Below are 13,507 nucleotides of genomic sequence, written 5' to 3' on the forward strand. Positions count from 1 at the left end.
GAGGGTGGCGTTCGAGAGGGCTCCTCGAGCTGAAGGGATCCCCCGAATTTGGTGGAGATCCGCCGGCGCGTTCGCGAGATAGTGACACCAGCCAACACTTTCATTTCAGTAAGGAGGTCTCTTGTTCAGGCAGCAGCATTCAAGCGTTGGCTTATTCGACCGTAAGTGCCCTGCGAAGAGGACTTCACATGATATTCCGCCATGATTCCAGTTCTACGGGAATGTACACGTTACATTCAAAGTGCATTAAAGTGCGCGAGACGTGAATTTATATTTATTTACAGAGGTCTGTATTCTATATAGGCCTATAGTACCAGTCAAATGTTTGGACACATGAATGGGAAAGTGTCCAAACTTTTGACTGGTACTGTACTATAATATACACAAAGAATATCGGCCGATATATCGATATCATATATACTCCCTAATATCAGTATCGTATCGGCCCCAAAAATCCATATCGGTCGGGCTCTACTTTTAATCAGCAAAGACACATTAAATTGAACAGTAGTGGCAGTAAAGACATTTATAATGTTACAAATTATTTCTATTTCAAAAAAGTGCAGTTCTTTTCTCTCTATTCGTCAAGGAATGCTGAAAAATATATCCACAAAAATATGAAGCAGCACATCTGTTTTCAACATTGATAATAATAAGAAGTGATTTTGAGCAGCAAATCAGCATATTAGAATCATTTCTGAAGGATCTTGTGGCAATGAAGATTTTAGAAAGATGCTGAAAATTCAGCTTTGCATCACATTTTAAATGACATTTTAACAGAAATAAATTACAGAAACAATTCACAGAAATAAATTACATTTTAAAATATGTTTAAATAGAAAAGAGTTATTTAAAATTGTAATAATATTTCACAATTTTACTGTTTTTACCAAATGAATGTAGTCTTGATAAGCATAATAGATTTATTTTAAAAACATTTTTGTTAAAAAAAAAACTTTCACCAGATTGTAGTATATTTGTATAGTGTATATTTCATTTATTGTTAAAATGCATTGATAAAATACATTTGTTTTATTTTAATTTTCATTATTTTAGTTATTTGTGATTAAATAAAATAATTATGAAATAGTCTTCTTTACTTCATATTGGTATTGAATCTCCTCCTCCTCTTTTTTAGGGTATTGTGTTGTTTGCTTTATTTCTAATTATTCTGTGCACAGTTGTTGCCTATGTAGAGATCTGAGTTTCCATCTCAAGAGCTGTTGTATACACACCTCAAGAAAAGCCATTTATGATTTCTTGTCCCTGATGAATGATTCATGTCAATAATTTGAAGAAATGGCTACATTGAGCGTAGCGTGCTCTAAAACATGTCCAAGTTTGATTCCTTAGCTTGTAAATAGCTAGTAAACAAGTGACAATATCTTTTGCTTGTTGTTTTGTGATTTCATTTCAAATCAGAGGTCACATTGTTATCGGCAACAACTTTGAGCTGTTAGCAAAAGCCTGTGGATTTAGTTTTCTGCGCTGTGGGTTTACAATGACGGCCTGTCTCTCTCTCTCTCTGTCTCAATGCCCTGTGGCCATGCTAACCCTCATCATTAGAGCTGACCCTGCTGGGAACCGTGTGACACTCAGGTAAACAGCTGAGTGAAAAGACTCGTGGGTAATGAGCTGAAACGGTTGGGTAGGTGTGGCTGCTGAGCGTTAGCATGTTTGCCGTCAGGATGACATCAGTTAGTGAGGGTTTATTAGAATAATGTGAAGCAGTACCAGGGTAATTCTGTTTAAATTGCATTGTAGGTGACACAAATAGCATACATAGAAGAATTCGGCAGAGCAATGTCAAATGAACATCACACCTTTTCCAGGTAGCATCAGGAAATCACCTATTCTCGGATGAAAATATTATTGTTTAAGGGTTGCTTTTGGAGACTTAATTGCATAACAAGACAGATTTTCTTATATATATATACTGGCATTTTGTTACATTTTTTGTGATTTTTTTTGTTTTTGCCTTTTTTAATGTATGTCTATGTAGTTTTTTTAGTCATTTTTATTTCAGTTTTAGTTATTTTAGTGCCATATAAACTAAATTAAAATGGGAAATATTGCTTTGGGAACTAGCTGAAGGAAAAATACGTTTATTTTTAAAATATATTTTATATTATTTCAGTTAGCATTTATTTTATTTCAAGTGACAAACTTTTTGTGGTTTTAGTTTTAGTTAACTATAATAACCCTGGGTCTTGGAAGAATTTATGTGTAATAAATGTGTAGTACAGTACATCATGGAGTGAAATCAGAAATCTCATTACTATCTATGCATTACTATCTATGCACTGTGAATTGAAATGAAAACAAATGGAACGTTTGCTGAAGTCTCATTCTCATTGTCTACTGAGGAAAAAGACCTGAACAATGTCTGAAACTGTGCATAAATTTGTCAGTTTACCAAATTCTGCCATCAAACATCAGAGATCTCAATATGAACCTGCCTCAGTCAAGTAATTATTCATCTTGAAATAACACTAACTGATATGAGTTAATCTAACATTTACTTTACAGAAATCAGTAATTATTTCACAGCATAAAGACACATGAACCACAACCTGAAGATTGTTTACGAGTTTTTCAGCAAAGTTTTTAATCATGTTGATCATTTAGAGGCTTTTGCGTATCAAATATGATACAGTAGGTTTTATAGGGTTAAGAGATCTCATTTATGGTTTCTCTTTCCTATGGGATCCAGCATCTCTCTTTTTCCATCATGCCTCTTTCTCTTTATAGTCATTAGTTTCTGTCAGCTAGTGCGGTGACAGCTATGACTTGTGGGTAGCACTGGGAATCTTAAACCAACATCATCCTCGTGTGAGATGTCCGGTTGTGATGGATGAGGGTGAACCTGGTGGTTCCGTATCCTGTTAAACCTACTCTGAACTAAGCCTCCAGTGCTGCTTTATCTGGGCTAAACAAAACCACGATGCACAAACACACACACACACACACCAGCACACAAAGGTCATCATGTCTATTAATGCTGTGTGCCTCTGAGCCATGGAGCAGACGGTATGGAATAGGAGGCGAGTGAGATGGAAGGACAACAAGGAAAGTGGAGAGGGAGGTTAGAGACGGAATAGTATTTGTTTGGCCCCTGTACTGCCCTACGGCCCCCAGGAGTCTCCGTATGCAGCTGGGGTGAGATGAGGACAGCTGAGATTCAGCTGAACTGATATCTGCTGTCATACTGCGCTTACACACACACACACACTTAAGTCCAGGAATCCATATTTTTACAATTCTGGGACAGAATGTTTACCTCGACATTAAAGACCTTTCAGTCTTTTCTTTCTTACTTTTTGCAAATCATCTCCTAATAGAACATTTAAATTTTAATGGAACAAAACCAACCAATATTTAAATCTCTTTAATAATAATAGTATTAATAATCAACTTCAATTTAAATCTCTTTCAGGCAGGAGGACCACGTTGGCAAGTTACGTTGAGTTTATTGAACACAAGTTATCTTTGGTGGTATGGTTTTTTATGGAGGTTCTCGTTCCATAATTATTTGCACATACGAGAGCTTTAGCATTAACCCCCCGGAACCATCAGCTTGAGTGATATACAGATGATTAAGGAACATAAGTAATGTCTTAAGTGAAACGGTGGTAACATGTAGATGTGGCAGTGAATCCCGGGACGACTATACTGTAGCTTGCTATGGAGAATGAATGTCTCTTGGCAGTGAGGTCCATGACAGCTAAATTTGAAAGCCTTGGTAATCTGAAACAAAAAGAAGACGACAGTCAGAAGGTGCATAATAATATGCTTGATACTTATAGATGGAAGGGAGGGAGGGTTTCGAGCAGTTTGAGCATACTTCCCGAGCTGTAATGCCACGTATATCTGACCGCATCAAAGTCTATAACATACTTTGGTTAAAGTTTCTCAATGGTAGTGTAAAACAACACCCTTTTTACCTTGTCAAATACAGCTCTGTTCACAGCGACCCGTTTCGGTGCATGTCCCTTTAAATGATAATGAGCTACTGCTCACCCCGCCCCTCTCTTCCATTCTTGCTTTAAAGTCACAATTCTTATTCATGCAGTTATAACTGCTCAAAAACGATTTAAAATACATTTGCAAATGACTTATCAGTCATTAACAAACACCTTTATAAACCCTCTACGAAGGCAACCTTAATGTTGTGTAGTGGACGCGACAAAGCGACCGTTGCAAATCATTTGAACCTTGTGTCAGTACGGGGATTTGTCGTGTCACGCGGCGTCGTATCCAGTGTAGACAGCATCACTGATTATAATGAGTTCTACAGTAATTCTACAGCATTCCCTTCAAAAACAAACGTTTTTGATGTCGGGAGTAAATGACGACTGCTATGTTCATTATTACATCCAACAACACCTCAATCGCTTAGGAGTCATTCTCGAAACAATGCCAGACTGTTTACAGCTCACTCAGGGCAGGTCTATGCTGAAACCAGTGTTAATTTTGACAGCAAATTTTGATTTAGTTTAAGTCATAGTCTTTTGACGAAAATGCCATTTAGTTTTAGTCATATTTTAGTCATCTGAATTGTTTTAGTTTTAGTCGACTAAATATCATACAATTTTAGTCGACTAAATCTAAAGTAGATTTAGTCTACTAAATTCTAAAGGGTTTAGTTCATTTGTAATGCATTATTATTTTTTTATTTCTGTTTTGGTTATTTTAGTACATCAGGTTAAGCTAAAGCTTATAAACTAAATTAAATAAAACAAGTTTTTTTAAATATATGTATTTTAGATATTTATTTCTATGATTATATTTTCGTTTTATTTATTTTTTTGTCATTAAAAACTGGTTTTTATTTAGTTATCGTCTCGTTTTCATCGGTGAGAAAATGTTGTTGACAAAAATTGTGACAAAAATAATTCAACGAAATTAACACTGGCTAAAACGCCAGTGTCTGTCAACAGATGTGGGAGGGGCATGGCAAAATTACGTGAACGGCTTGCTCTGAGAAAGTGCTTATGATTTATGGGGATTTTTAAAAATGCACTGGGTGGATTTTTATCATTATAGAGTGGTTGTGTACACACACTGCCAAGAGACATTTCAGTTCAAACAACATGTAAAAGTGAATTTTGCATCCGATGACCCCTTTAAACAACAGCATAAATGCAATCTAGCTAGATCTAAAATGCCTAGGATTTAGTAGTAGCACCACAGCAAAGTAATATTTTACCTGAACTGTGTTTGGAGTCTTAATTGAATGGAGAAAGACTGTGCACTGTCTGCTAAATTACACTAAGATGATACAAAGTAGACAACACATCGTTAATGAATCTGGCTACAGTCACTGCAGTGTTCTGATTGTGTCTGAGCAGTAATAAAACTTCTGGCTTCTGTCGCAGTGCTTTTGTCTGCAGTCCAGTCCAATATAGAAGTGTTTTGAGTCCGGCTGCTTTTATTCTTAAAATGCTTTCATGATAGTCTATATATGCTTTTATTCTAGGCCTGCTTTCAGTATAGAAATGTTAAAATGCCTAGGATTTAGTAGTAGCACCACAGCAAAGTAATATTTTACCTGAACTGTGTTTGGAGTCTTAATTGAATGGAGAAAGACTGTGCGCTGTCTGTTAAATTACACTAAGATGATACAAAGTAGACAACACATCGTTAATGAATCTGGCTACAGTCACTGCAGTGTTCTGATTGTGTCTGAGCTGTAATAAAACTTCTGGCTTCTGTCGCAGTGCTTTTGTCTGCAGTCCAGTCCAATATAGAAGTGTTTTGAGTCCGGCTGCTTTTATTCTTAAAATGCCTTCATGATAGTCTATATATGCTTTTATTCTAGGCCTGCTTTCAGTATAGAAATGTTTTGAGTCATGAACTGCTTTTTTGATGACAAATGGCATTGTTTTTGTATTTTTATTTAGCATACAGTGAGGACCAGTAGCTTCCTTAAAAGTATAATTAATGGAATCTGCAATTCAAGAACCAAAATTGTTATATTTCTTAGGATTTCAATCCTTACATTACATACATTACCATGCAAATGTTTTTTAAGAAAAAAAATGAAATGGAAAGAAATAAAAATAAAAGAATGTTTCCATAAAAATATGAAACAGCAAAACTGTTTTCAGCATTTATAACAATACGATTTTTATTTATTTGTTTTTTTGTTTTTTTGAGCAGCAAATCAGCATATTAGAATGATTTCTAAAGGATCATGTGACACTGAAGACTGGGGTTCAGCTTTGCATAATAAATTACATTTTAAAATATTTTTTAATAAAGAACAGTTATTTCACACACACACACACACACACACACATATATAAATGATGTGTCTACGAATAATCCAATGTAAATGCATACTTAGCACCTGTGAAGCAATCTCATAAACACTCCTGACCTCACCACCTACTTATCTTTATTTCCCCTACTCCCTGATATGTGTGTGTGTGTGTCTTGTCTGTGAATTTGTCACAGTAGTTTCACATCCACTGTGGCCACTGATTGTTGCTGGAAACTTGTTGGCTGTTACATAGAACTCCGTTACCTTTTCACCTCTCAATCTAAAACCAAAACCCTCTTGTAATCTATCTTTAAAGCATTTTAAAAGTTCTCCCTGTTCTACCAGCCGTGATTAGCTTCATAATGGTATCTCTGGGCAGCACAATCTCTCTTATGGAGCCGAGAGTGGGATCTGATCACCCTCAGCAGCACTAGTTAAAGGTTTGAGCAATTGACTCTCCCCTACAGAGCTTGAGTCTCAAATGCAGTAAACTCCATTTGCAAATCAGTTGGCAAACTGTGTTTATCCACCAGAGCAAAAATAAGTGCTCACACCACAGATCATTTGAGGGTAAGAAAATGCCTGAATTTGAATTGCATTCACAGGCTTTGCTTGAAGAGGAACACAAGCAGGTTGTCCAATTGATTGGATTGTTACAATTGTGAACACAACAGCAAATTCACCACCAATCAGTCACTGTAAGGGTAATGTGTGTGCTCAGTTATCACAAACAAAACACCATCCGAGCCCTTAGCAACAGAAAACATCCAACAGACCTCAAAATGTGTCTAAAATGGGGTAATGATGCTGAAAATTCAGCTTTGCATCACAGTAATAAATTAAATTTTAAAATATTTTAAAATAAAGAACAGTTATTTTACACACACACACACGCGCGCATATAAATTATGCGTCTACGAATAATCCAATGTAAATGCATACTCAGCACCTGTGAAGCAATCTCATAAACACTCCTGACCTCACCACCTACTTATCTTTATTTCCCTTACTCCCTATGTGTGTGTGTGTGTGTGTGTGTGTGTAGATGTACCTGTATGTGTGTGGTGGGTGTGTTTAATAATGTGAGTGCAGGGATGGCATGGCGGTGGGGTTTCATGGTTCATCAATGGGGTAAGGATGCTGAAAATTCAGCTTTGCATTACAGTAATAAATTAAATTTTAAAATATTTTTTAATAAAGAACAGTTATTTTACACACACACACGCGCGCGCGCATATAAATTATGCGTCTACGAATAATCCAATGTAAATGCATACTCAGCACCTGTAAAGCAATCTCATAAACACTCCTGACCTCACCACCTACTTATCTTTATTTCCCTTACTCCCTATGTGTGTGTGTGTGTGTGTGTGTGTGTGTGTGTACCTGTATGTGTGTGGTGGGTGTGTTTAATAATGTGAGTGCAGGGATGGCATGGCGGTGGGGTTTCATGGTTCATCTCTACCTGTTAATGGATGTTCATATAAACCCACCTCAGCCGGGACAATACAAGCCCCTTGACTGAAATTAGACAGTCATAACCATTGCAGAATGCTGACTGGACGAATCGTCCAGATCCGAGAGACGTGCCAGAGAATGAGCTGTACATCCATCAAAAAAAAGCACCTGCAGCAGCGGATGGAATCTGGCTACAGTCCCTGCAGTGTTCAGACACTGTCTGAGCGGTCATAAAACTTCTGTCGCAGTGCTTCTCTATAACTGCTTGCAGTGTGACACTTAAGTCTGCAGCTGCTTTAAACCAGAACTCTTAGTCTGGAACTTTCAATGCAGAACAAATTTAATTTAGTTTAGCTCTGGTTTTAAATCAGGACCTGATTCTAGTCAGGCTGCTTTTATTCTTGAAATGCTTTCATTTTTTTTTTTTTTTTTTTTTCTGTAGCTGATTTTATTCCAGAGATGTTTTAAGTCTAGAACCGCTTCTTCTCTACATCTGCTTTTCAGTATTAGAACAGTATACAGTTTATGTTAGTCTAGAACTGCTTTGACTATTAGATTTGCTTGTAGTTTAAAGGGATAGTTCATCCAAAAATGAAAATTACCCCATTATTTATTCACCCTCAAGCCATCCCAGGTGTGTATGACTTTGTCCTTTCAGACAAATACACTCTGAGTTATATTACAAAATGTCCTGGTTCTTCCAAGCTTTTTAATGGGGGCCGAGATTTTGAAGTCCAATAAAAGTGCATAAATCCATCATAAAAAGTTCTCCAAACGGTTCTTTGAATTTAGAACGGAACTGCTTTCACTGTAGAATTGATATTTAGAATATATATGTTTTATATTTTATATTTTAATTTTAGTTTTAGTTAAGGTTTTCCTTGTGTGTTTTTGTCATTTTTTGTATTTTTTTTTTATCTATATAAATAGTTTTTACATTTTTTATTTCAGTTTTCGTCATTTTAATACATAATGTTAAACTAAAACAAAATGAGAAATGCTGCTTTGTCAACTAGCTGAAATATATGAGTGAAATCTTATTGGTGCAAAATTCCACTAGACTTATCAATATATTAAACATCAGTTATGTTAATTTTTATGATTTAGTTTTTTATTACATTTTTCAAAACACTGAAATAAAAAAATAACCCACTATAAACAACATACGAACAATGAACAGATACTGTCAGCACTGCTTATAAATATTGCAAGTGTAACCTCTGTGGATCTACTCAACACGCTACGAGTGGGATTCGAACCAGTGTTTCCGGCATGGGAGATGGGCTTCTGTTACAAAAGTATCCATGTAACATACTAATACCATATAGAAACAATTGTGTACAAAGCACACAGTTTTACAGAAATATGTCTGTCACAGCAGTTTCACATTCACTGTGGCCACTGATTGTTGCTGGAAACTTGTTGACTGTTAGATAGAACTCCGTTACCTTTTCACCTCCCAGTCTAAAGCCAAAACCCTCTTGTAATCTATCTTTAAAGCATTTTAAAAGTTCTCCCTGTTCTACCAGCCGTGATGAGCTTCATAATGGTATCTCTGGGCAGCACAATCTCTCTTATGGAGCCAAGAGTGGGATCTGATCACCCTCAGCAGCACTAGTTAAAGGTTTGAGCAATTGACTCTCCCCTACAGAGCTTGAGTCTCAAATGCAGTAAACTCCATTTGCAAATCAGTTGGCAAACTGTGTTTATCCACCAGAGCAAAAATAAGTGAATAGAAAATGTTACACCACAGATCATTTGAGGGTAAGAAAATGCCTGAATTTGAATTGCATTGCCAGGCTTTGCTTGAAGAGGAACACAAACCCAGGTTGTCCAATTGATTGGATTGTTACAATTGTGAACACAACAGCAAATTCACCACCAATCAGTCACTGTAAGAGTAATGTGTGTGCTCAGTTATCACAAACAAAACACCATCCGAGCCCTTAGCAACAGAAAACATCCAACAGAACCTCAAAATGTGTCTAAAATGTGCTGTTGTTTCATCAAATTCACCACCAATCAGTCACTGTAAGAGTAATGTGTGTGCTCAGTTATCACAAACAAAACACCATCCGAGCCCTTAGCAACAGAAAACATCCAACAGAACCTCAAAATGTGTCTAAAATGTGCTGTTGTTTCATCTTTTTGCAGGAGTACACCATCGATGTCTTCTTCAGGCAGAGCTGGAAGGATGAACGGCTGAAGTTTGAGGGGCCGATGAACATTCTGCGTTTGAACAACCTGATGGCCAGTAAGATCTGGACTCCAGACACATTCTTTCACAACGGGAAGAAATCTGTCGCACACAACATGACCATGCCCAACAAACTGCTTCGGATCCAAGATGACGGCACCCTGCTGTACACCATGAGGTAAGCAAGGTGTTATTTTCACTAAGTGCTTTCGAAGTTTCAAAAGCTACCACACGTAACATCATTGGAAAGTGCTGTGCATTTAAAATTTCAAGTTGAAATCTTGCTCTCATCTGACATTCTCAGTGCCGGTGCAGTTGAATCGATTATATTACTGAATATTAATAAATTATATTCTTTTAAACCCAGAATATTGACCCCTACTGTAAAAATATTATATTTATGATCACATTGTCTTTCAAATTGTAAAAAGGTAGCATCTACTCACCCTCAAAACACACCTTTTTCTGTAAAAGTAACAAATCTGTAAAAGTAACAAGATGATATTATCATTATCCAGCTCAATTCAGTTCAAGTTTTGTTCTCATCCAATGATATTAAGGAATATTAGTTGTCTTAAACCCAAAATAGAACCGTAAAATTACGTCCGACTGTCAGATCAGCTTTAAACATATATGATTTATGGTCATATTCTTTGGGGGGTTTTTTTCTTTGGTCATATTTATGGTTATATCTGTTTTCACTGTCAAAAATCTGGCCTATGATCTTGAACTACAATCCAAGTTTTCTTTTTTTGGATGAGGAACATACCCAAACTGAAGGAATCTTGCCCTCCAGTGATTTTTCAGTGAATAATGACTTTAATTTTTATCTGTTCCTCACATAATGTTATCAGAATTAATATTTTTGGTGAACGATCCATTTAGCTCATATTGTGGGTGGCAAATGGAGTCATTCCTCATGTAAATCCCTGAATCACCTTGTATTCCCAAGAATTAGAATAATTCATTCCTCACCGGCTCCCACAGTATGACAGGCAGCCGTATTGATTTAGCCACTAATTAAGATGCTTCATCTGTTTTCAGAAATGTGACACTCACTTTTGTAGGAGCCGATTTTTCATTGAAACCAGTGACATTCTCTTAGTAAAGCACAGTTCTCATTATAATCGACATACTCAAGAGTCTGTGAACATCATCATCAATCTCCTTAATTACCTGCAGATGAAACAGGAAGAGCAGAATCTGTGATATATTGTCGTGTGTCGTGTACACAAGCCCCAAACAACACGTCCCTTCATAATGACTCGATCTCGCCTCTGTTCATCCTGACGCTGCTCCAGAATACATCATGACACTCTCCAACACGTACACTCTCAATTTCGTTTGCTTTTTTCTCTCTCTCTTCTAAATCGCTCTCTCGCTCCCAGCTCTTCCTGTGAGCACAAATGCTCCTTGCTGCTGCCAAATCAATGAGAGCCTGACTCAGTTGTGAAGCGCAGGAAGAAAAAAGGAGACAAACTGAGAGAGAGACTGAGAAAGAGAAAACAGCAGACAGAGTGGAATAGAGGAGAAATGGATGTGAAAATGAACGTGCATTTATAGGATAGAGTAGAGAGTAGAATAGAGACTAGTAATAGACTACTAGTATGAGATTGTTGATCTATTGAATATTCACAATATTATTGAGAATATAGAATAAGGCAGCATTTTGAATATCGCAGTGATTTTAATGCTCTTTTTATTTTGCCATTCAATTTTCTAAAGAGCTAAACAATAGTTTTACGTATGAGAGTGTATAAGTATGAGAAAAAGTATGAGAGTGATAAAATGTGGACAGAAATACCCTGTGGCATTTTTTACAACCTATTTTTATGGTGCACAAATAAAAATAATTAAATAATGTTCCTCATTCAGTGAAAAAAATGAGTGAACTTACAGCTCATGAAAGTCAAAAATCCAGTATTGCAAAATATTAGAATATTTCCTAAGAAAAATAAAAAAAGGATTTGCAAAATAGAAAAGTTCAAGTTCTTTAAAGTATGTTCATATATGCACTCAATACTTGGTCGGGGCTCCTTTAGCACAAATTCCAGCATCAGTGAAGTGTGGCATGGAAGCGATGAGCCTGTGGCACTGCTGAGGTACTATTGAGCCTTCAGCTCCTCTGTATTGTTGGATCGACTGTTTCTCATCTTTCTCTTGAAAATATCCCATAGATTCCATATGGGGTTCAGGTCAGGCATGTTGGCTGGCTAATCAAGCACAGTAATATCATGAATTGGCTCTGCTTGACGTTATTCTCAAGCTTGCGGTCATCCCTGTTGCTTGTGCACCTTTTCCTACCCAATTTCTTCCTTCCAGTCAACTTTGCATTTAATATGCTAATTTAATTGATTGGGTGTAGTTTCAAGCGAACGCTCAAAATTATTTGGGTAACACTTTACAATAATTAACTAACATTTTAATACACTTTAATACATTAACTAACATTACCTACATTTACATTTAGTCATTTAGCAGATGCTTTTATGCAAAGCGACTTACAAATGAGGACAATGGAAGCAATAAAAATCAACAAAAGAGCAATGATATGCAAGTGCTATAACAAGTCTCAGTTAGCTTAACGTAGTACACGTAGCAAGGCATTTTTTAAATTATATAATAAGTAAAAAGAAAACATATAGAATAGAAAAAGAATAGAGCAAGCTAGTGTTAGATGCCTTATTTGCTTTCGTTAATTGTATAATAAATAAAAAGAAAACAGATAGAATACAAAAAGATTAGAAAAGCTAGTGTTAGTTTTTTTTTTTTATTCAAGCAGTAAATGAATAGAGTGCAAGTCTAAAAGGGACTATATATATATATATATATATATATAAGAGTAGAATTAGAATAGAGAGTGCTAGCGTTAGAGGGTCAAATAAAGATGGAAGAGATGTGTTTTTAGCTGATTCTTGAAGATGGCTAAAGACTCAGCTGCTCGGATTGAGTTGGGCAGGTCATTCCACCAGGAGGGTACGAAAGAAAGGGCCTGATCTTCTTGATGTTGAATAAAGCAAATCTGCAGGACCGGGCAGTTTTAGCAATGTGGTCTGAGAAAGTCAGCTGATCGTCAATCATAACTCCAAGGTTTCTGGCTGTTTTTGAAGGAGTTGACTGGATGGTGAAATTGTGGTGAAACGATGGGTTTGATGGAATCACAAGCAGTTCTGTCCTGGCAAGGTTGAGTTGAAGGTGATGGTCCTTCATCCAGCAAGAAATGTCTGTTAGACAAGCTGAGATGCGAGCAGCTATCGTCGGATCATCAGGATGGAATGACAGTTAGAGTTGAGTGTCATCAGCATAGCAGTGATATGAAAAGCCATGTTTCTGAATGACAGAACCTAATGATGCCATGTAGACAGAGAAGAGAAGTGGTCCAAGAACTGAGCCCTGAGGCACCCCAGTAGTTGGATGTTGCGACTTGGACACCTCACCTCTCCAAGATACCTTGAAGGACCTATCTGAGAGGTAAGACTCAAACCACTGGAGTGTGGTTCCTGAGATGCCCTTTGCCAATAGGGTTGACATTAGGATCTGGTGGTTAATCGCGTCGAAAGCAGCGGACAGATCCAGCAAGATAAGTA

At 36.8% G+C, this 13,507-nt stretch overlaps 1 protein-coding gene across 1 annotated transcript in view; it reads left to right on the forward strand.

Annotated features, from left to right (window-relative positions):
• Window positions 1–13,507, forward strand: part of LOC107716031 (gamma-aminobutyric acid receptor subunit alpha-2-like) — a 72,498-nt gene that overhangs the window by 28,242 nt on the left and 30,749 nt on the right. Inside the window, exon 5 of the mRNA XM_016522344.1 lies at window positions 9,878–10,098. Coding sequence (XP_016377830.1) covers window positions 9,878–10,098 — 221 coding nt within the window. The remainder of the gene's footprint in view (window positions 1–9,877; window positions 10,099–13,507) is intronic.

This window comes from Sinocyclocheilus rhinocerous, unplaced genomic scaffold (genome assembly GCF_001515625.1).
Source record: "Sinocyclocheilus rhinocerous isolate Xijiao unplaced genomic scaffold, SAMN03320098_v1.1 scaffold720, whole genome shotgun sequence".
NCBI classification, from domain to species: domain Eukaryota; kingdom Metazoa; phylum Chordata; class Actinopteri; order Cypriniformes; family Cyprinidae; genus Sinocyclocheilus; species Sinocyclocheilus rhinocerous.